General features: G+C 46.3%; 1 protein-coding gene across 1 annotated transcript in view; it reads right to left on the bottom strand.

Moving 5' to 3' along the window:
• Positions 1 to 4,147: 4,147 nt before the first annotated feature.
• Positions 4,148 to 25,667, bottom strand: part of kiaa1549la (KIAA1549-like a) — a 335,236-nt gene continuing 313,716 nt past the window's right edge. Inside the window, exons 20-21 of the mRNA XM_038807890.1 lie at positions 11,015 to 11,160; positions 4,148 to 7,507 (exon numbers count right to left, since the gene is read on the bottom strand). Coding sequence (XP_038663818.1) covers positions 7,229 to 7,507; positions 11,015 to 11,160 — 425 coding nt within the window. The 3' untranslated portion in view covers positions 4,148 to 7,228. The remainder of the gene's footprint in view (positions 7,508 to 11,014; positions 11,161 to 25,667) is intronic.

Here is a 25,667-nt window from a genome sequence, read left to right as displayed (position 1 = left end):
CCAGCATCCGTAATAATTTGCTTTTATCGAAACCTTGTGATACCATGTTTACGGTCTCCAAAATGTTTCCCTACTAACAATCAATTAGTTTGTTCCACTTCATTCCATCCAGTAATACTTCCATCCTCGTTGGATGGGAAACATACTTATGGAGAAAATTTTCCTCAGCACAGCCTATAAATTCTTTCTACCCTCTGTCATTTACATCACTATACATCCAGTTTATATTACGATAATAAAAGTCTCCTATTATAATGACTCTGTAGCTTTTGCACCCCGGTAATTTCTTTGCAATTTTGTTGCTCTGTATCTTTCCTACTTTCTTTGTTCTTTTGAGGGAAGTAGATCCTTGGAAAATAGGCGACAGGTTAAGATAAAGGATCTGGATCGGCGTAGGCTGGGAGGGCCGAAGGGCCTGTTCCTGTGCTGTAATTTTCTTTGTTCATTTTCTTTGTTCTTTGTACTAGATGGTGGCCTATAGACGACACCCAGATTGTAATGGCACTCTCTATTGTTTCTTAGCTCTAACTTAATTAATTGAACCTTCCAGGACATCCTCTCTCCCCAGCATTGTAATATTTTCCTTAACCAGTACTGCCACCCCCCTCCTACTTTCATTCTTTCCCCACCTTTCCTGAACACCTGTATCCAGAATGTTGAATACCCAAACCTGCATCTTTTTTGATCCAGGCCTCCATCATCTCGAAAATAGCATGTTCCCAGGTGGTTACTTGTGCCTACAGCTCATCAACCTTATTTACCACACTTTGTACATTATATCCATGCAGTGTAACCTAATTTAGGTCTTACTGCATTCCCTCTTTCTCCACCCCGATAACTGCTGGATATTCACTCTTCACCTGCAGGATGCTCTGCAGGTGTTCAGTAGCATCCTTGACCCTACACGCAAGGAACCATCATACCATACGGGATTCACACCTGCGACTCCAGCAATGTCTGTCTGTTCCGCTAATGACAGAATTCGCTATCATCATTGCTTTTCCAATCTTCCTCCTGCCCCCTTTACAGCTAAGTCAGCCATAATGTCATGGACTTGGCTTTATCTGCACTCTTCAGAAGAACCATTACTTTCATCAGTATTCTGAACTGGATCCAGTTTGGAGAGTGAGCGGCACTCAGAGAACGCCTGCACTATCTGCCTGGTCTTCCTGGTCATGAATTTCCTCTCTGCCTGAAGATCCTTAAACTGTGGGGTGAACACATCCAAAATGTGCTATCTATTAAATTATTAACCCCATGGGTGCATCACAGTGACACCAGCTGCTGCTCAAGCTCCGGAACTTGGAACTGAACCTGCTGAGCTTATGACACTTCCCGCATATGTAGTTTTCCATGACACGGGCAGTGTCCAGGAGTTCCCACATGGAACAGGAGGTGCACTCCACAGAAGTGAGATGCCGTGCTATGTCTCTATTTATTAGATTTTTAACTGACGTAACAGAAATTATAGTAAGAAGTAAATAAATAAAGACTCACCGGCCACTCACCAAACTGTAGCTTCCCTTATGCTGCCATCACTTTATTTCACAGAGAATTAACTTAAATATTTTATTTGACGGTTTGAACCTTTCTATTCAATTTTATCTTTATTCCGAGATTTGATTAATTGGACACTAATTGGAATTATCAAATTGACTTTAATTTTTATAGTAATTAATTGATCAATTTGTTCTTTACAATTGATTGATTTAATTTTAATTAAAATGTTACCAGTATACTCACCCAGTGCGACTCCTCGTCCTGTGAGAACACTTCCTCAGTTTCAGTCCTCACATTCAGTCCAGAATTATAGTCTGAACACCAATCACTGCCAGCTTAGCTTGACTCTTGGCCTCCTTTATTTCTTTTATCAATTTACGGGTTGTGGGTATCGCTGGCTAGGCCTGCATTTATTTGCACATCTTTGATTGGCATTGAGACGGTGGTGGTGAACTGCCTTCCTATACCACTGCAGTCCCCGAGGTGTAGGTGCGCGCACCATGCTGTTAGGGAGTTCCAGGATTATGCCAAGTGATTGTGAAGGAATGCAGATATATTTCCAAGTCAGGATGATATGTGGCTTGGAGGGGAACGCCCAGGTGGTGATGTCCCCATGTTTTTGCTGCTCTCGTCCTTCTGAGATGGTAGTTGTCTTGGGTTTGGAAGGTGCTGCCTAAGGAACCTTGGTGAGTTCCTGCCACAAATCGTGTAGATGGTACACACGGCTGCCTCTGTGCATCAATGGCATAGAATGTTTGTGGAAGGGGTGCCAATCAAGCAGGCTGTTTTGTCTTCGATGGCGTAAAGCTTCATGACTGTTCTTGGAGCTGCACTCATCCAGGCAAGTGGGGAGTTTTCCATTACATTCCTGACTTGTGCCTTGTAAACAGTGGACAGACTTTGGGGAGGGGTTCAGGAGATGAGTTACTCCCTGCAGGATTCGGAGTTCAGTATTAAATGGCTAGTCCAGTTCAGTTTCTGATCAATAGTAACCCCAGGATGTTGATGATGGGGAATTAAGTGATGGTAAGGCCTTTGAACGTCAAGGGTCGATCGTTAGGTTCGCTCTTGTTGGAGATTATCATTGTCTGGCACTTGAGTGGCGTGAATGTTACTTGCCACTGGTCAGTCCAAGCCTGTATATTGCCCAGGTCTTGCTGCATTTGGACATGGACTACTTCAGTATCTGAGGAGTCACAAATGGTGCAGAATCATCGTGCAAACATCTGCGAACATCCCCACTTCTGACCTTAAGTTGAAGGAAGGTCATTGATGAAGCAGCTGAAGATAGCTGGGCCTAGGACACTACCTTGACGAACTCCTGCAGTGATATCCAGCAGCTGAGATGATCGCCCTCGAACCACAACCAATTTCCTCTATGTCAGGTCTGACTCCAACCAGCAGAGAGTTTTCCCTGATTCCCATTGACTCCAGTTTTGCTAGGGCTCCTTGATGTCACACATGGTCAAATGATGCCTTGATGGCAAGCACAGTCACTCTCACCTCCAGAATTCAGCTCTTTTGTCCATGTTTCAACCAAGGCTGTAATGAGGTCAGGAGCTGAGTGGCCCTTGCAGAACACAAACTGATCACGTGTGAGCAGATGATGCTCTGCTCTGACCCTGGCCTCTTTTATTCTGTTGCTCTCCTGACTCCTTTATTCTGCTCTCCACCCAGCTCCTTTATTCTGCTCTGCTCCACTCCCGGCTACCTTTATGCAGGAAATATTTTCAAATTGATGGATGAAGGGTAAACTTGAACTATTGGGACACATGGTGAGACGCCTCTGACAAGATCCAGCCCAATGCTAAGAATAAGACGTTAGGGAAATGTCCAAAAGATCAGAGTGTGCATTCTCCTAAGTCACACCAATTGTACGCATCTTTTAGCATCAAAATTGAATTTCCTTCCAATAATTCCAATGTCCGTGTGATCTTTTTGTCAGCTTCACAAACTCAGAATGGAGCAATTGGATTTCCCTTTGTGTTGACGTTTTCACTGCATTTCAAAGTTCACAAAAGGGGCAACATCAACAATTTAAGGAAAAGCTATCTTTCCCAGTTTCTGATGAACTGATCTCCGCATACCAGCCAGGACAGATCCATGGATGACTCTGATGGGTGAATGCTTACTGCATTGATATTCCAATGCTCTTCCTGCTGTTCCAGCATAGTGCTTTGAACCACGGGCAATGTCCGTTTTACGCTACCTTACTGCAAAATTCCGCATGAATCGGTTGCGTGTTTAATTGCTAATATTGTAAACAGGCATTGCTAGATTATAGCTATACTTTGCTGGCAAGTCAAATAACTCAATACTTGATTTTATTTGACATGTAATCATCACCAATAGAGGAAAGACCTGTATTTATGTAGAGCATTTCACAACTGCAAGATGTCCCAAAGCACTTTTCAGCTAATGAAGCACTTCTGAAGTGTAGTCACTGTTGTAATATGGGAAACACAGCAGTCATTCCATGCACAGCAATTCCCACAAGCAGCAACATGATACTGACCAGTGCAGAATACATATTGGTCAGGACACCAGACTCTTTACCAAAATAGTGCAGTGGGATCTTCCACACTCACCTGGGGTGGGGGAGAGGGAGGGGGCGGGCGGGGGGGGGGGGGGGGGGGGGGGGCTGACAGGTGAGACCTTGGTTTCATGTCTCATTGGAAAGATGGTACTGCCGACAGTGCAACTCCCTCCTCAGTACTGCACCGATGGTGTCAGTCTGGATCATGTGTTCCGAGTCTCTGGAGTGGAGGCTGTACCCACATCTTTTTTACTCAGCGGAAAATGCTGACAACCGATCCACAGTTGACACCTAATAACCATTCATAATAAAAGCATTGACTGTGACTCTTTCACTCTTTAAAATACAGGGAGAAATAGAAAGCATGGGCCAATGAACAAACTGGTCCCTTTACAGATGTGATTTAAAAACCTCAGCATTGATCATTGTTTTCAATTATACATACATATATATTTTTTAAAGCCTTAATTCCATTAGCAGGAAGCAGTTTTGGCACCACAATGTTTCATATGAGATACAAGTAATGCATTTTCTGTCAACTTCATACAGAAACAATGCAGAGGGAGGTTTTCATTTCCAATTACCCTTCAAATTGATGCCCAGGGTGCAGGTACACACGTCAAACCTCGGGAGTAATGAAACTGAAGGTGTTGCTTTCTTGAATTTTGACAAACAGTTGCTCACTCATGCAGTTCCTGAAAGAGAGGGGGGAAAAAATCGACTCCAAAAATACCGAGCGTCCACAATTACCAGAGAATGTCAAGCGTTAAAGGGTAAGTGGAGAAAGTGATATTTACTGAATAATGGAAACTAGTTTGTCCCATGAGGGTAACCATTTAACTCCTTTGTACTGACTGGCACATTTACACAATCACTTCTTGTGCAATTAGCACTTGCTGTACAGTTCACATTATTTAAATCCAAGTAAAAATTAAAATACAATGGCACAGAGACAAGTGTACTGGATCGTACTGAGTTCTGACACATAACTTGTATAAACCAAGCGATAATCTTCAAGATTCAGGACATGGCCGAGTGAGAGTATATGAATAGACGATGATCACCTTTGAGTTTTATGTTATTTGTTTATGTCGATGCTGTGCAAACCTCTGTACAAAAGTCTAGGAGAGGAAATTGTTGATAAGTTGTACTGAATGCATCACTTTACTGCAATGACCAAAAGACTCGATCTTCATCCAACAGCCCAGTGTGGTTTGCCTGATGCCACTCATTGTTCATTCTCAACAACAGTGAATGATGTTGGGATGCAGTGCAATACTCCCAACATCAATAGTGGCTCTTTCATATCAAACAAAATGCATCAAACGAGAACCCACTCCCCCTCACTTGTCCAGCCTCACATGTTTCAGTGGCTGGGTGTAGGGCGAGAGATTGCAATTTTAACTTGACGGACTCCTCGGGAGACTGTCGGTTTGGGCACAATGCTGGTTTTAAATCCTGCACCATTATACCCACTACTGTGATCTGAGTGAGTTTAGCATTGCCCCCAAGATGTCTGAATCCATTCGCCATAAGAAGGTTGTTGCCAGGACTGGTTACTGAGCATGCCCTGTACCGTGTGCCATAGCACATTCCTTGAGCTATTCCTTGACCCTTCCACACAGCTTCCTGCCCTCAATCATGTCCACCACAGTAGAACCCATTCCCCACGGGATGCACAGGTCAGAGATCTCCTTTGACCCTGCACTCCCTGCTGGTGTGCCTCTTCACTGGGGACGTAAACTGATGATATTCACCCAGTAGAGTCTTTCCATACAAAACACATTCAGTACAACTTAGCAGGGTGAGAATTTGTAGGCTTCAGTTCAATCTTTTGATTTCTATTCATTTAAATGCTCTAAGTTCATTCTTGTAGTTCATACTGTCAGTACTGTCAGAACCCTTTTGCGGCACAAGAACCGGAGGAGGCCACTCAGCCCTTGAAGCCTATTCCAGAATTTACTCAGACCATGTAGGATCAGTATCTTAACTCTATCTCCTCGCCATGGTTCCATAAAACCTAATACCCTTACCTAAGTCTACTTTCTAAGTATCGGATATTCCTCATGGCAGTTTAACAACACCATGGGACACCCAACAATAAGACAGAAGAAATCAGAAATTCCACTCCATTGTTTTAACAAAGGGGATTAAGCCTCAGTGCAATGTCAGGGCCTGTTTGGTTGGCGGGTAATCATTTGTGGAAGAGAAACATCTGCGATTTCAGAGATATGAGTGATGATTCTGTCATTAAAGACAAACGTTTTCCAAAGCTGTATGGGGGGGGGGGGGGGGGAGAGGAGGAGGAGGAGGAGCACACATCCCACACTAAGTCGCGTTGATCAGCTCAGCATACATCTTCATATCGAGCCATCGTCAGTGGGAAATTATAGATTTGTTTGACAGTAGGGAACTGTTTGAATCTTCAGTGTCAAGGTTAATGACTGGACTGAGCATCATGGATTGACGAGCGGTTCTTCAATGAAGAGCGTATTGACTGTCAGGATGTTCCTAGGTTTAGATAAAGGGAGGGATTGTATCCTTGTCCAATTGCTGAGTCCAACAGAGACCATCCTGATCCAAGATTGGAACCAGTGACCGCTAGGTTTTCAAGTGGATCGTCACAAAATCACTGGTCACAATAAGTCACTAAGATTCTGTCAGTTCTGCGTTCTTTTCCACATGACATAGGAGTTTCTTTGGGGGGGGGGGGGCAATGGCGGGGGAGCAATGTAGAGTTTAATTTGCATCTGAGTTTCCTCATTTGTTGTAGCTTTTCTCTTTGTGAAGTTATTTATTTTTTGCACATCTGTTTACGATATATGTATTGACCACCTTGTGGGTAATACACAGGGGTCAATCAAAGTCCTCCCGTCTTGATAAATGTAGTGGTCTTGTGCTAAACATTATACACCAAATGACATTACTGGGATGAAACACAATGTATGCTGGCGGGTTTTCTGACATATTCTGTTGGTGAAGCAGCCTAATGATTTGATGGATTGGCTTTTCATAGCTTGAGACAATGGTCCGAATCTGCAAAGGAATTATTTTTTTGTTTGTCTCAAGACTAACAACCTATGCATTGGCCAAGCTGAATACTATTTGTAATCCAAATTTCCATCACTGCTTTGGCTCCTGTGGGAAGATGTTTTGTAAAGACTCTCCTTAGGGATACACCGCAGAGTGCTGCTAAACCTGGAATTCAAACATGCCCGTCTGTTTCTTGGCCAGCTTTGCAACCTCCTCTCTGATGGCCTTGACCAAAGCTGCGGTCGAGATGTTGTTGTAGGAGGTTTCGGAGGACTCATTCTCAGTCAAGCTCTGCTGAGAGGCTGCGGTGGATGGAGTCTGTGCTTGCTCAATACACCGAGGTGGATTTGAAGGCTGCGTCTGACTGTACTGCTGATGGGGGGCATTCTGTGCATACCGAGCGTGTGAAAAGGCCTCAACGTAACCAGGGAGAGTTACCTGAAGAGCAATGGAGTTGGTTACTCAAATACCAATTTTGGACCAAAAGCAACACATCTTAATTTTAGTTCTGCGCGGTTAGGCAGGAATAATTATGTAATTATCTCGCCGTGAGTGCAGTATGATTCCTGGGATGAGAGGGTTGCCCTATGAGGAGAGGCTGAGTAGAAAGGGCCCATATTCTCTCAGGTTTAGAAGAATAAGTGGCGATTTCATTTCAAATGCATGTAATTCTTAAAGGGCTTGAGGGGGTAAATGCTGAGAAGCTGTTTCCCTTGGCTGGATAGTCTGGAATTAGGAGTCGTATTAAGAAGCCAGCCATTTAGGACTGAAGGTAGAAGAAATTTATTCACTCATAAGGCTGCGAATCTTTCACTTTTTTTTCACAGCGAGCTGTGAATGCTCAGTCAATGAGCATATTCAAAACTGAGATTAATAAGATTTCTGGTCGCTAACAGAATCAAGGGATATGGAGATAGAACAGAGAAGGGGAGTTGAGGTAGGGGATCAGCCACGACCTTGCTGAATGACAGAACAGGCTTTAGGAGCCATCTGGCCTACCCCAATCCCATTTCTTTTTTTTTGTTTAAGATACAGGAACAAATGTCAAACATCACACTATCAAACCAATTAAAAGGAGCCTAAACATCAACTTCTGTTCTGCGGGATGGGTTAAAACTTGGGTGTCCTGGGATTGGAGGTGTCCAAAATCAATGTTGAATCTCTTCCGGGCTTCTCTCAAGGTACCGCACAAAAGGCTGCTGCATAAGATAAGGGTGAAGGTGTTACGGATATAGTATTAGCATGGATAGAGGATTGATTAACTGACAGAAAGCAAAGAGTGGGGATAAATGGGTGTTTTTCTGGTTGGCAATCAGTGGCTGGTGGTGTGCCTCAGGGATCAGTGTTGGGACCGCAATTATTTACAATTTACATAAATGATTTGGAGTTGGGGACCAAGTGTAATGTGTCAAAATTTGCAGATGACACTAAGATGAGTGGTAGAGCAAAGTGTACAGAGGACACTGAAAGTCTGCAGAGGTATGCATATAGTTTAAGTGAATGGGCAATGGTCTGGCAGATGGAGTACAATGTTGGTAAATGTGAGATCATCCATTTTGGTAGGAAAAACAGCAAATGGACTATTATTTAAATGGCAAAAAATTGCAGCATGCTGCTGTGCAGAGGGACCTGGGTGTCCTTGTACATGAATCGCAAAAAGTTGGTTTGCAGGTGCATCAAGTAATTAAGAAGACAAATGGAATTTTGTCTTTCATTGTTAGAGGGATTGAGTTTAAAAACAGGGAGGTTATGTTGCAGCTGTATAGGGTCCTGGTGAGGCCACATCTGGAGTACTGTGTACAGTTTTGGTCTCCTTACTTGAGAAAGGGTACACTGGTACCGGAGGGGGTGCAGACGAGGTTCACTAGGTTGATTCCGGAGTTGAGAGGATTGGCTTATGAGGAGAGACTGAGTTGGCTGGGACTATACTCATTGGAATTTAGAAGAATGAGGGGGGATCTTATAGAAACATATACAATTATGAAGGGAATAGATTACATAGAAGCAGGGAGGTTGTTTCCACTGGCGGCTGAAACTAGAACTAGGGGGCACAGACTCAAAATAAGGGGGAGCAAATTTCGGTCTGAGATGAGGAGGAACATCTTCACCCAAAGGATTGTGGAATTCCCTGCTCAGTGAAGCAGTTGAGGCTACCTCATTGAATGTTTTGAAGATAAAGGCAGACAGATTTTTGAAAAATAAAGGAATTAAGGGTTATGGTGAGCAGGTGGGTAAGTGGAGCTGAGTCCACAAAAAGATCAGCCATGATCTTACTGAATGGTGGAGCAGGCACGAGAGGTCAGGTGGCTGATTCCTGCTCCTCGTTCTTCTGTTCTTAAGTATGGTGACCTGGGGCAGGGAGCAGAGGGAAGGCAGAGCAGCTGCATCACCGTGTGCAGGAACAAGTTCTGCTCATGCTGTGGAGCCAGGACTTGGGGGCCCACTGAATGGAATTCAAACATTAAGCAATCACTGCAGGGTGCCTAATGCATTTTAAACCTGAAACATACTGTCCACGGAGCAGCAGGAGAAGATGCTGAAAATCACCAAGCATGTACAGCACAAAAATTGGCATAATATAATACAACATAACATAACATAATATAATATAACATAACACAACATAACATAATATAATATAATATAAACAGACCATTCATCTCAACGGGTCTCAGTGGTGTTTAGGTTCCACAAGAGGATCTATCTCACCCCATCAAATTATCCTTTGATTCCTTTCTTTCTTATGTCTTTATCCAGCTTCCCCTTAAATGCATCTATACTATTCACTTCACTAGTTCCAAATTCTCACCACTCTTTGGGTAAAGAAGTTTCTCCTTAAGTCCCTAGTGTATGTATTAGATCGAAGGTCCCTAGTTCTGGTATCCTCCACAAGTAGAAACATTTTTTCTATATCTGCCCGATCAAACCCCTTCACAATCATGAAAATCACTATCTGGTCACCCTTCAGTCTTAATAATAATAACTGCTTATTGTCAAAAGTAGGCTTTAATGAAGTTACTGTGAAAAGCCGCATTCCGGCGCCTGTTCAGGGAGGCTGGTACGGGAATTGAACCCGCACTGCTGCCTTGTTCTGCATAATAAACCAGCTATTTAGCACACTGTGCTAAACCAGCTCCTTGGTTAGTCTGTTCAATCTTTCCTGATAGTTAGAACATCTCAGTTTTAGTATCAGGCTTATAAATCTTTTCTGTACCGTCTCCAGTGCCCCTCTATCCGCAGGGACCAAAACTCTTCACAATGCTCCAAATGCGGTCTAACTAAGGTTTCTATACCAGTTTTTAAAAATAAATTTAGAGTAGCCAATTAATTTTTTTCCAATTAAAGGGCAATTTAGCGTGGCCAATCCACCTACCCTGCACATCTTTGGGTTGTGGGGGTGAAACCCACGCAAACACGGGGAGAATGTGCAAACTCCACACGGACAGTGATCCAGAGCCGGGATCGAAACCTGGGACCTCGACACCGTGAGGCAGCAGTGCTAACCATTGCCCCACCCTGTTAGGTTCTATACAAGTTTAAGATAATTTCTCTGCTAATCACATCTAGTAGTTGCAAAGGCAGTGACAAGGGTTTTAGCTAAAGCACTACCTGGTTCATCAGTAGCGTACAGCTGTACGTTCAACCTTTGCACTCTCTCTTTCATCACCATTCCTGCTCAGACTCTGATCCTATTCCTTTCTCCCTATTTACTCTATGAAAACGATCCATGCTTTTGAACACCTCCAATAAATCTCCCCTTAACCTTCTCTGTAAGAGGGACAACCCCAGTTTCACCAGTCTGACCACATAACTGTTCCCGTTCTAGTTAATCGCCCTATGCCCTCTCCACGGCCTTAACATCCTTCCTGAAGGGTGGCACCCAGAATTGAACAGAATACTCCAGCCAAGGCGAAGCAGTGATTCATAAAAGTTCAGCATACATACGTTCTCTGCCCACTGGGCCTGTGCTTCTCCATCTCCCACATACGGTGTCCAGGCATGAGTGCGGTAAGGCGAGGGAGCAGAGATGAAGTAGTTTGGGAATCCAGGCCTGTTGGCTGGTATGGCATAAACTGCTGGGGCTGAGCTACCTGTCGGTGCAAGCAGAGTAAAACATTCATTTTAGATCTTCAGAATAACTGTGAAAATTCAATCTGTCAACATCTGCCCGCAGGTTCACTGATCATTTCTCCTCAGAACTTGCCAACCCTGACAATTACTATAAAATATTGTCCACCCTAACAGTCTTGAGAGGGCTTTCAACATTGTCTCTTACAACTGAGGACAGTAAGCGTCAATTATGTCGAGAGGGACTGGAGTCACATGTAGTTCAGACCTATAGGACTATAGGAACAGAAGGTTCCCTTCACTGAAAGAATTAGCAAAGAGTTGAACAAGGAACAAGCTTATTTTCTCGATAGAACCTTTCCTGACGTCCCAAAGTATTTTACAGCCAATGAAGTAGTTTTGAAATGTAGTCACCATTATAAAATAGGAAACATGGCAACCAGTTTATGCACTGTGTGATTCCACAGGCAAATATAAGATACTGATACTAATACTGGACTTGCCAGGTTCGTTCCTTATCTATCTAATCACAGAGCATCACTTGATTAGTTTATTTTCCTGCTCCGCACATCTGGCCTCCCAAAGATCTATCCTTAGCCCCCTGCTATTTTTCGCCTACATGCTTCCCGCGGGTGACACATGCACACTGACGACACCCATTGCCGTCACCTCTCTCTCAATCCTTGCACTGTCTCAAAATTGTCAGTTTGCTTGTCTGACAGCCCGCACTAGATGAGCAGGAACTCACTCCAATTAAATATTGCCAAGAAGGAGGATGCCGTCACAGACTCCATTCCCTAGTTTCCTGGAAACCGTCGGAGGCTGACCCCGACTGTGTGCAAACTTGGTGTCAGATTTGACCCCGAGATAAGCTTCGGCCACATATTCCCGCCATCACTATATCTCCACTTCTGTAACATCGCTCAACACTGCCCCTGTCTCAGCTTATCTGCTGCTGAAACCCTCACTATGGCTTTGTGACTTCGAGATTCAAGTATTCACTTGCACTCATGGCTGGCCTTCTGTTATATATATGAGCTAGTGTGGTTGTGTGCAATGTCTCTTGTCACAAGACATGCATAACATCATAGAACATAGAGCATAGAACAGTACAGCACAGAACAGGCTATTCGGCCCTTGATGTTGTGCCGAGCATTGTCCGAAACCAAGATCAAGCTATCCCACTCCCTGTCATTCTGGTGTGCTCCATGTGCCTATCCAATAACCGCTTGAAAGTTCCTAAAATGTCTGACTCCACTATCACAGCAAGCAGCACTCTCTGAGTAAAGAACCTACCTCAGACATTCCTCCTATATCTCCCAGTCTGAATCTTATAGTTATGCCCCCTTGTAACAACTACATCCACCCGAGGAAATATTCTCTGAACGTCCACTCTATCTATCCCCCTCATCATCTTATAAACCTCTATTAAGTCGGCTCTCATCCTCCTCCGCTCCAAAGAGAAAAGCCCCAGCTCCCTCAACCTTTCCTCATAAGACCTATCCTGCAAACCAGGCAGCATCTTGGGAAATCTCCTTTGCATCCTTTCCAATGCTTCCACATCCTTCCTATAGTGAGGTGACCAGAAATGCACACAATACTCCAAATGTAGTCTCACCAGGGTCATCTGTAGTTGCAGCATAACCCCGCGGCTCTTAAACTCAAGCCCCCTGTTAATAAACGCTAACACACTACAAGCCTTCTTCACGGCTCTATCTACTTGAGTGGCAACCTTCAGAGATCTATGGACATGAACCCCAAGATCTCTCTGTTCCTCCACATTCCTCAGAACCCTGCCGTTAACCCTGTAATCCGCATTCAAATTTTTTTCTACCAAAATGAATCACCTCGCACTTATCAGGGTTAAACTCCATCTGCCATTTTTCGGCTCAGCTCTGCATCCTATCAATGTCTCTTTGCAGCCTACAACAGCCCTCCACCTTATCCACTACTCCACCAATCTTGGTGTCATCAGCAAATTTACTGACCCACCCTTCAGCCCCCTCCTCCAAGTCATTGATAAGAATCACAAATAGCAGAGAACCCAGCACTGATCCCTGTGGTACACCGCTGGTAACTGGTCTCCAGTCTGAAAATGTTCCATCCACCACCACCCTCTGTCTTCTTTGTGATAGCCAGTTACTTATCCAATTGGCAACATTTCCCTCTATCCCACACCTCCTTACTTTCTTCATAAGCCGACCATGGGGAACATTATCAAACGCCTTACTAAAATCCATGTATACGACATCAACTGCTCTACCTTCATATACACTTGGTTACCTCCTCAAAGAATTCAATCAAATTTGTGAGGCAAGACTTACCCTTCATGAATCCGTGTTGACTATCCCGGATTAAACTGCATCTTTCCAAATGGTCATAAATCCTATCCTTCAGGACCTTTTCCATTAACTTACCGACCACCGAAGTAAGACTAACTGGCCTATAATTACCAGGGTCATTCCTATTCCCTTTCTTGAACAGAGGAACAACATTTGTCACTCTCCAGTCCTCTGGCACTATCCCTGTGGACAGTGAAGACCCAAAGATCAAAGCCAAAGGCTCTGCAATCTCATCCCTTGCCTCCCAAAGAATCCTTGGATATATTCCATCTGGCCCAGGGGACTTGTCGACCCTCAGGTTTTTCAAAATTGCTAATACATCCTTCCTCAGAACATCTACCTCCTCCAGCCTACCCGCCTGTACCACACTCTCATCTTCAAAAACATGGCCCCTCTCCTTGGTGAATACTGAAGAAAAGTATTCATTCAACGCCTCTCCTATTTCTTCTGACTCCATGCACAAGTTCCTACTACTGTCCTTGACCGGCCCTACCCTCACCCTGGTCATTCTTTTATTTCTCACATAAAAGAGTAAAACTCCTTGGGGCTTTCCTTGATCTGACCTGCCAAGGACGTCTCATGCCCCCTCCTAGCTCTCCTAAGCCCTTTTTTTTTAGCTCATTCCTTGCTACCTTGTAACCCTCAAGCGACCCAACTGAACCTTGTTTTCTCATCCTTACATACTCTTCCTTTTTCCTCTTGACAGACATTCAACCTCTTTTGTGAACCATGGTTCCCTCACACAGCCATTTCCTCCCTGCCTGACATGGACATACCTATCAAGGACACGCAGTATTTGTTCCTTGAACAAGCTCCACTTTTCATTTGTGCCTTTCCCTGACAGTTTCTCTTCCCATCTTATGCTCCCTAATTCTTGCCTAATCGCATCATAATTACCACTCCCCCAATTATAAACCTTGCCCTGCCGTATGGCCCTATCCCTCTCCATTGCAATAGTGAAAGACACCAAATTGTGGTCACTATCTCCAAAGTGCTCTCCCACGAACAAATCTAACACTTGGCCCGGTTCATTACCCAGTATCAAGTCCAATGTGGCCCCCCTTCTTGTCGGTCTATCCACATATTGTGTCAGGTAACCCTCCTGCACACACTGTACTAAAACTGCCCCATCCGAACTGTTTGACCTATAGAGGTTCCAATCAATATTTGGAAAGTTAAAGTCACCCATAACAACTCCCCTGTGACCTCCACAGCTATCCATAATCTGTTTTGCAATTTCTTCCTCCACATCTCTATTACTATTTGGGGGCCTATAGAAAACTCCTAACAATGTGACTGCTCCTTTCCTATTTCTAACTTCAGCCCATATTACCTCAGTAGGCAGATCTCCTTCGAACTGCATTTCTGCAGCCGTTAAACTATCCTTGATTAACAATGCTACTCCTCCACCTCTTTTACCACCTTCCCTACTCTTACTGAAACATCTATACCCCGTAACTTCCAACAACCATTCCTGTCCCTGTTCTAATCATGTCTCCGTAATGGCCACAACATCGTAGTCCCAAGTACCAATCCATGCTCCAAGTTCACCTACCTTATTCCGGATGCTCCTTGCATTGAAGTAGACACACTTCAACCCACCTTTCTGTCTGCCGGTACACTCCTGCGACCTTGATACCTCCTCAGTACCTCACAACTCTCAACACTGGCTTCTGAACTACAGCTCGTTTTCCCATCCCCCTGACAAATTAGTTTAAACCCCCCTGAAGAGCCGTAGCAAATTTCCATCCCAGGATATTAGTGCCCCTCTGGTTCAGGTGCAAACCGTCCTGTCTGTACAGGTCCCACCTTCCCCAGAATGTACTCCAATTATCCAATTAACTGAAACCCTCCCTCCTGCACCATCCCTGCAGCCACGTGTTTATCTGCACTCTCTCCCTGTTACTCACCTCACTAGCACGTGGCACCGGCAACAAACCAGAGATGACAACATGGTTTGTCCTGGCTCTCAGCTTCCACCCTAGCTCCCTAAATTTCTGTTTTAAATCCCCGTCCCTTCTCTTACCTATGTCGTTGGGACCGATGTGTACCACGACTTGTGACTGTTCTGCCTCCCCCTTCAGGTTTCTGAAAACACGTGGCACATCATCGGCTACTTGGCAGGCTTTTGCCTTAGCCCAGTACCAGCCTTTGTACAGTGAAGACCTATTTAATAAACCTGTTAATATTGCACTCAACCCATGTGCATCTGCAATCTTATTCTTTTGCACTGTTAGTACAAAATGCAACACCCTCTTAAGTTTTGACCTCTTACCAACCTGCTCCAACCCCTCCCCCACTGAACCTGGCATTATCCAAAACTGTGCTTGCCCTTGTCAGTCAAGATCAGTGGAGTTTAGAAGATTGAGAGGTGAACATATTGAACTGTATAAGATTCTGAGGGAGGGTAAACAGGTTGGATTCTGGAAGGATGTTTCCTCTTGTGGGGGAAATACTGAGCTGGGGGCACAGTTTAGAAATAAGGGGTCTCCCATCTAAGTCAAAGACGAGAAGGGTTTTTTCTCTCAGAGGGCGGTTAGACTTTGGAACTCTCATCCAGGGAGAGTAGTGGAGGCTGGGTAATTGAACATAATAAAGGTTGAGTTCGACAGATGTTACGTTGACAAGGGAGTCAAGGTTTATGTGGGGTGGGTGTTGAAGCCACAGAATCAGATCAGCCCTGACCTCATCAAACGGCAGAGCGGGCTCGATGGGCCAAATGGCCAATTCCTGCATCCTCTGTTCTTAAACTCTGGAGTGGGACTTGAACCCATGACTTTATCACTCAGACATGACAGTGCTACCCACAGCTGACATACTTTTAAAAAAATCTGGTGTCTGGAAATGAGCAGGTTTACCAAATTCAATTTCCCGAGTTGTCGCACTTGATTTAAGTATTCTAGTCCAGTGAAATTCCCGCTAAGCTGTTGTTCCCGTGTGTCTTCCGAGCGATTGACTTTCTGGGAAGCACGCAATCACAATTTGCAGAGTACACAATATATCAGCAGGCTGTTTTAGTCCTGTATTCTAACTGCCACCCACACACATCACAAGATGGAAGAGACAACAATGGTTGTTTATTCTACAGTCCCCACAAGATGTAGACGTCTCACACTAAAGGTGGATCAGATCAAGGCATTTAAAGGGTTTAGTGGACAGACTGGTGGTCATACAGAGAACTTAATATTTAAACTGGACCCTTCAGGAGTAAACGCAGGAAACACTTTTCACAGGATGGAGAAGGGAAAATCTGGAACTCACTCCCCTGTAAGGTTGTGGGTGCTGGGGGTCATTTGCAGATTTCAAGACCAAAGTCGATCAGAGTTTTGGTAGGCGAGGGTAGCAAGGGATATAATAGTCTTTTATTGTCACAAGTAGGCTTACATTAACACTGCAATGAAGTTAGTGTAAAAAGCCCCTTGTCACCACATTCCGGTCGGGTACACAAAAGGAGAATTCAGAATTCTCAGCTGGTATTGGAATTGAACCCACGCTGCTGGCCTTGTTCTACATTACAAACCAGCTGTTTAGCCCACTGAGCTAAACCAGCCCTAGCTAAGGCGGGAGAATTAATTTGACAAATCAGCCATGATCTACATGAATGGGGGAGCAGTCACTGAGGGGATGAATGGCCTCTGACTGCCCCTATGTTTAATTGTGAACATTATTCTGGAATTAAAGAAACCATGAACCCAAAAATCAATATGCATATTGATTCCCACACTGAACCCAATCATAAGCACTTAAGGAAATTTGGTAGCTGAAGAAGATTAGTTTACTTTGACCACGAGGACCACTCAAAACATTACCTTTGTCTTCCTGTTCTAGTCTGGAAACACACATCCCTCTAACCCCAGTTGGCTCAGGAATTCATCTTTGGTTAGATATGTGGTTGCAGTTTGCACATTTTACAATAGGTGGCGATCTACTCCACCAGTTACTATTTCTCTTCAGCAGCCTTATCTTAAAGCAGGCTCTCCCAATTTATTCATGTGAGGGGCCACTGTGCAAATTTTTCACACTCAAGGGGCCAATAACTATGTTTCAAAATTATAAAGTTTAGCGCAACATTATACATGAATCTCAATAAAATGTTTTTGTTTTTGAAAAAAATATATATACAATATATACAAAACAAAGAAGAAAAAACACAGAAACCAACCACGGGAAAAGCAAACAGCCAAAACATCCTTACCCCCCCCCCCCCCCCATCTGCCCCCAATCTCCTCTCACTCTACCCGCTGCCACTCCGGCACCTACTCCCCCTTTTTAACTTTTAACCCAACCCGGCGGAAAAAGAAACGCACCCCCCCCCCCACATCCCCGCTGACAACTCACTACTCCAACTCGATGAACAGCTTTCACCTCGATGTGAACACCACCTCTGTCCCTCTAATGGCAAACTTAATTTTCTCTAAGTACAGGAACTCTACCAAATTGCTCACCCACACCCCTACTCTCGGCGGCCCCAAGTCCCGGCATGCACAACAAAATCCATCTCCGGGCGATCAGGGAGGCAAAAGCCAACATATCGGCCTCTCTCCCCACCTGCACTCCCGGATCCTCCGACGCTCTAACATTGCCACCTCCAGACTCGGAGTGACCTTTGCCCCCAAAACCTTCAACATTATGTCTGCAAATCCTGTCCAAAGCCCCGCAACCTCGGACACAGCCAAAACATATGGACATGGTTCGCCGACCTCCCCATGCATACCGCCCACATCCATCCTCCACCCCCGGAAAGAAATAACTCATCGTGGACACCGTCATGTGGGCCCTGTGTCCACTTTAAACTGGATGAGACTTCGTCTTGCACACGAAGAGGATGCATTAGCCTGCTGCAAAGCCTCACTCCATACTCCAGCACACAGCGCTCCCCCCCTCAGCTCGTACTCCCGCGTATGCCAAACCTCCTCCACCGGAGGGCTCTCTCTCTTCAACAGCTCTCCATATATATCCGAGACCTTGCCCTCTCCTAGCGCCGGGGGTGGCAGCATCAGAAACAAAAGCACCTCCTTCTTCACAACGTCCCTAACCGGCAGATACCTGGACCCATTCCCCTTCAGCAATTGATATCTCCCCTCCAGATCTGCAAACCTCCGCCCAACAAATATCCCTTATATATTCTATTCCCAACTGCCGCCACGCCCCGCCAGGACAAACCCAGATTGTCGCAAATCAGCATCTCAAGGGCCAGGCATTCCATTCTAACATGCTGCCGGTACTGGTTCCACACCCTCAACACTGATACCACCACTGGACTCGTGGAGTACCTGACTGGCCAGAACGGAAGGTGCGCCAGCGATAGTGCCCTCAAAAGGTCCCTTTCCACGCCCCCACACGAACCGCTCCTCCACCGCCTATTTTCTAACCAATGTAATGTTTGCTGCCTGATGATAGTTTTGTAAGTTCGGCAGCCCTACCACCACGCCCCCCCCCCCCCCCCCCCCCCCCCCCAGTCAATTCCTCTCCAAGAACACCTTCCTAGCCCACCTTCCTAAAAGAGGACTTGGGCAGATAGATTGGGAGGTTCTGAAACACATACAAAAACTTCGGCAAAAGCTTCTTTACCCTCTGGGCCTGACCAGTCAATGACAATGGCAGCATATCCCACCTCTTAATGTCCAACTTCATTCCTCCACTATCCATGCCAAATATAATTTATACAGCCGGGCTGAACTCCGTGCCACTCGTATCCCAGGATAATGGAAACTCTCCCCCACCAACCAAATGGCAGCCTCCCCAAACCTCTCACCTGTCGCTGGGCATTAATTGGGAATATCTCACTTGTCCCCATGTTGTCCGCGAAAAGAGACCAAACGCCCCCATAAGCCCCATGATCCTGTCAAAGCTCCTGACTGGTCCGAAATATACAGCAGGGGATCATCTGCGTACAAACAAACTCAGTGCTCCATCGCCCCCGCCCACTCTACTCAATACGCTTCCACCGCCTCGAGACCCTAAGCGCCATTGCCAAGGGCTCAATCGCCAGGGCAAAGAGCAGCGGGGAGAGCGGACAGCCCTGCCTTGCCTCCCAGTGCAACCCAAAGTACTCCGAGCTGACCCTGTTAGTTCAAACATTCGAGTTATACAACAGTCAAACCCTGTCCACGAACCCCTGCCCAAAATCAAACTGCCCCAGCACCTCAAATAAGTACCCCCACTCCACCCGATTGAAAGCTTTCTCTGCGTTCGTCGCCACTTCTCGGTCCTCCGAGGGCATCGTAATAACATTCAGTAAGGTTCAAGACTTTGCCAGAAAGGAGATACAGAACTTGCCGGTAGACCCGGCCTCCACATTGCTGGAGGAGGTGCTGATGACAGGGGGACTGGAGAAGGGGGTAGTGTCGGCAGTTTATGGGGTTATTTTGGAAGAGGAGAAGGCACCGCTGGAAGGGATCAAGGCGAAGTGGGAGGAAGAGTTGGGAGAGGGTATGGAGGAGAGGTTCATATGTTTTGGTCCTGTCCAAAGCTGGAGGATTACTGGAAGAAGGCTTTTAGGGTAATCTCTAAAGTGGTGCCCTTGAAACTGGACCCGGGCCCTTGGGAGGCCATATTCGGGGTGTCGGACCAGCCGGGGTTGGAAACGAGTGCGGAGGCAGATGTTATAGCTTTCACCTCGTTGATCGCCCGATGGCGTACCCTGTTGGAATGGAGAGCAGCCTCTCCACCTTGTGCCCCCATGTGGCGGGTGGACCTGCTGGAATTCTTGACTCTTGAGAAGGTTAGGTTTGAACTGAGGGGAAGGATGGAGGGGTTCTACAATTCATGGGTGCTATTCATTATGCACTTTCGAGAATTGGATAACATCAAACATTAGGTGGGGGTGGGGGTTGGGGGACTGTATGGTGACTATGGGTGATTCCTGACTCCTTTTTGTTATTTGTTTATGTTAACATGCTGTTTGGGGTTTGGTGGGAGGACTGGATTGTTGTTGTTGATATGTGGATTGACATTGCATTCGTTATTGATTACTGTATTTTGTTGGTGGGTATAAATTTGGGAGAAAATGTGAAAAAGGAGAATAAAAATATATATTTTAAAAATTAATGACATCCAGTAGCTCCAGACATTCATCGACAGCTGCCGCCCCTTCAGAAATCCGGTCTGGTCCTCACCTATCATCCCTGCCACACAATCCTCTATCCATACCGCCATCGCCAACAGTATTGCATCTACATTCAACAGCGAGATCGGGCGGTACAATCCCACACTGCTCCGGGTCCTTGTCTTTCTTTAAAATGAGCGATATTAAAGCCTAAGACAAGGACGGTGGGGGGGGAGTTCTCGCTCCCCACACTTCTTGTAGAACTCGGCTGGGTACCCATCCGGACCCGGGACCTTCCCCATCTGCATCGACCCCACGCAATCCATTACCTCCCTCAGCCCGATCGGGGCCCCCAGGCGCTGAACCTTCGTCTCCACGACCCTCGGAAACTCCAGCCCATCGAAAAAAACATCTCGTACCTTCACCCCCACCGGAGGCTCTGAGCTGTACAATTCCCGGTGAAACTCCTCAAACGCCCGATCACCTCCTCCGGCTCCGTTACGACCACATCCCCGCCATCTCGCATCCTCCCAATTTCCTTCACCATCGCCTGCCTCCTCAGCTGCCTTTCTCCCCATATTCATTTACTGCCCCCCTGGTCCTGCGCACTTGTCCCACTGCCTTTCCCGTGGACACAAGTCCAAACTCCATCTGGAGCTACAGTCTCTCCCCTGAATCCCAATAAAAGGTTGGGGTCCGAAGAAAAGAAACAATTTGCTGAGCAAAAATAGAGCCATGTCACAGCAATAAACTGATCATTTAAAATAATGAGTACTTTAAAAAATGATGACCATTGAAGGGTGAGAGGGTCAAATTGTGTATTTGCTGCATACGCTCAGTCTTTGGATATTTATTCACTCACCGTCACCCACACCCACTGCGTGTGTTTGTGTCAGTGTGCCGGTGTATTGCAGTGAGTGACTACAAGCCCGGAGACTGGGAGTGAGCCAGACTCTCATACACACACTCATATTCTCTCGCTCACACACACATGGGGTGGGATTCTCTGTCCCGCCGCACCAGAAATCTGTGCCCCTGGGATTCTCCGTCTCGCCAGCCAGCCAATAGGGCTTTCCATTGTGGGCAACCCCATGCTGTTGGGAAATCGCCGGGCTGCCGGCTCAATGGAGATTCCCGACAGCGGAGAATCCAGCCCTTGCTCTCTCGCTCACACACATGCATCTGGCTCAGGCACATTCTTGCTCACACACACACCCTCTCGCTCACAAACACAGACTCTCATTCACACACCCACACTCTCTTGCTCACAGACACAGTCTTGCTCACACACAACTCTCGCTCAAATACACACACTCTCGCTCAAACACACCATCTCATACACATAGCTCGTACACTCTCACTCGCACACACATATGCACACACACACTCTCGCTCATGCGCACACACACACTCTCGCTCATGCGTGCACACACACACACTCTTGCTCATACACACACTTTCACTCACGCACACACTCTCTCACTCACACACACACTCTCTCACTCACACACACACACACTCTTGCTCATACACACACTTTCACTCATGCACACACTCTCTCACTCACACACACACTCTCTCACTCACACACACACTCTTGCTCCCACACACACTCTCTTGCTCACACACTCTCTCTCACACACACACACTCTCTCTCATACGCCAGGGGGTTTCCCGACGGAGTGGGGCTGCCTCACAATGAGAAACCCCATTGGCCAGTCGGCATCACGGTGCATCCCGTTAGCGGGGTGAAGCAGAAATGTGGCGCGGCGGGATGGAGAATCCCGCCCACAGTCTCTTGCTCACACACACACTCTTGCTCACACACACACTCTCGCTCACACACACACTTCCTCTGAATCACACACACACTCGCTCAGACACACACCCTCTGGATCACACACACATACTCTTGCTCATACACACTCTCTCGCTCACACACACACTCCCTCTGGATCACACGCACATGTTCTCGCTCACACACACACTTCCTCTGAATCACACACACTCTCTCGCTCACGCACACACTCTCTCGCTCAGACACACACCCTCTGGATCACACACACATACTCTTGCTCATACACACTCTCTCGCTCACACACACACTCCCTCTGGATCACACGCACATGTTCTCGCTCACACACACACTTCCTCTGAATCACACACACACTCTCTCGCTCACGCACACACTCTCTCGCTCAGACACACACCCTCTGGATCACACACACATACTCTCGCTCATACTCACATTCTCGCTCACACACACACACATATCCTTGCTCACGCATACAATTTCTTGCTCATGCATACACTCTCTCACATACACACACATTCTCTTACACACACCCTCTCACTCCGACACACTCTCTCGCTCACACACACACACTCTTGCTCACGCATACACCCTCTTACATACAAACACACACTCTCTCGCTCCGACACACTCTCTCGCTCACACACACACACTCTTGCTCATGCATACACTCTCTCGCATACACACACGTTCTCTTACACACACCCTCTCGCTCCGACACACTCTCTCGCTCACACACACTCTTATTTTGTTTAGAAATTTAGAGTACGCAATTCATATTTTCCAATTAAGGGACAATTTAGCATGGCCAATCCACCTACCCTGCACATCTTTGGTTTGTGGGGGCGAAACCCACGCAAACACAGGGAGAATGTGCAAACTCCACACGGACAGTGACCCAGAGCTGGGATCGAACCTGGGACCTCGGCGCCGTGAGGCAGCAATGATAATCACTGCGCCACCGTACTGCCCCACACACACACTCTTGCACACACACCCTCTCTCGCTCACAGACACACTCTCGCTCACATACACACTCACTCATACTCGCTCACACACACACTCGCTCACACACACTCTTGCGCTCACAGATGCTCTCTCGCTCACACATTCTCGCTCAAACACACTGTCACTCAAACACACACACTGTCGCTCATACACACTCTCACTCGCATGTAGATTTGCACACACCCACTCGCTCATGCACAAACACTCTCACTCACACACACTCTCTTGCACACACACACACTGTCTTGGTCACACTCTCTTGATCACACACACTCTTGATCACACACTCTCTCGCTCATACACAGACACTCGCTCACACACACAGTCTCTTGCTCATACATACACACACACTCTCAGTCATGCACGTACACTCTCTCGCTCATACATACTCTCACTCATACACACACACATACTCGCTCACACACTCTGCTTGCACACACACACACGCTCATGTACACACACACACAATCTCTTGCTCATGCACATACTCTCTTGCTCAATCACATACTAGCGCTCACCCATACACATACTTTCACTCACACACACTCACCCACACACACTTACTCACAGACTCTCTTGATCACACTCTCTCGCTCACACACACACTCGCTCACACACACACTCGCTCATTGGATTGGATTTGTTTATTGTCACGTGTACCGAGGTACAGTGAAAAGTATTTTTCTGCGAGCAGCTCAACAGATCATTAAGTACATGGGAGGAAAAGGGAATAAAAGAAAATACATAATAGGGCAACACAAGCTATACAATGTAACTACATTAGCACCGGCATCGGAAGAAGCACACATACAATCTCGCTCATACACACTCTCTTGATCACACACACTCTCTTGCTCACACACTCTCTTGCTCACACACACTCTCTCTTGCTCACACACACTCGTTCATACACACACGCTCTCATTCAAACACACACTCTGTCGCTCACACACTCTCATACACACTCTCTTAATCACACACTCTTTTGATCACACACTCTCTTGATCACACACATATTCTTGCTCACACACACTGTGGTAAACCACAGTTGCACCTCTATTAGAGGATGCATGGTAGAACCTGCACTACAGGTACGTTGGTAGTCCCTGAGTATAAATATGTGTGTCCTCCATGCTGCAGCCATTTCACCAGCTTCCGTGGGAGGCCACACATCTTAGAGCAATAAAGCCTCAGTTGTACCCAACTCAAGTCTTTGTGCATCACACACTCTTGCTCATACACAGACACTCTCGCTCACACACACTCTCGCTTACACACACACTGTTGCTCATACACACTCCCACTCGCATACACATTTGCACACACATACTCTCGCTCATGCACATACACTCTTGCTCATACACACACACACACACTTTCACTCACACACACTCTCGCTTGATCGCACACTCCCTCTGGATCACACACACACTCACACATACTTTCACTCATACACAGACACTCTTGCTCACTCAGAGTCTCTTGCTCATATACACACTCTTTCTCACACACGCACACTCACTCATGCACACACACTCACTCAGACACACTCTCGCTCATGCACATACACACTCTTGCTCATACACACACTTTCACTCACACACTCTCACTCACATACACTCTCTCTTGATCGCACACTCCCTCTGGATCGCACACACACACACTCACTCATATACACACACACCCTCGCTCACACACAGTCTCTTGCTCATATACACATACTCTTGTTCACACATGCACATTCTCACTCATGCACTCTCTCGCTCACACACATTCTCTCGCTCACACACATTCTCACTCATGCACTCTCTCGCTCACACACACTCTCTCGCTCACACACACTCTCACTCATGCACTCTCTCACTCACACACACTCACTCACACACACTCTCGCTCACAGACACACCCGCTCACACACACTCACTCATGTCACACACGTACTATCTCTCGCTCATACACACTCTCTTGCTCAAACACATACTCGCGCTCACCCTCACACACATACTTTCACTCACACACACTCACTCACACTATGGCTCATACACACATTGTTGCACAGACACACACTCTCACACACACACGCATACACGCGCTATCTCACATACACACACACTTGCTCACACTCACTCTCGCGATCACACACACTCTCTTGATCACATACACTCTGTCACTCAAACACACAGACTCTTGCTCATACACACAGACTCTCGCTCATACACACTCTTGCTCATACACACAGACTCTTGCTCATACACACAGACTCTCGCTCATACACACTCTTGCTCATACACACAGACTCTTGCTCATACACACAGACTC

This window comes from Scyliorhinus canicula, chromosome 9, assembly GCF_902713615.1.
Source record: "Scyliorhinus canicula chromosome 9, sScyCan1.1, whole genome shotgun sequence".
NCBI lineage: Eukaryota > Metazoa > Chordata > Chondrichthyes > Carcharhiniformes > Scyliorhinidae > Scyliorhinus > Scyliorhinus canicula.
Note: the sequence above shows the minus strand (reverse complement) of the source record. Positions and strands in the feature narration are given on the sequence as shown.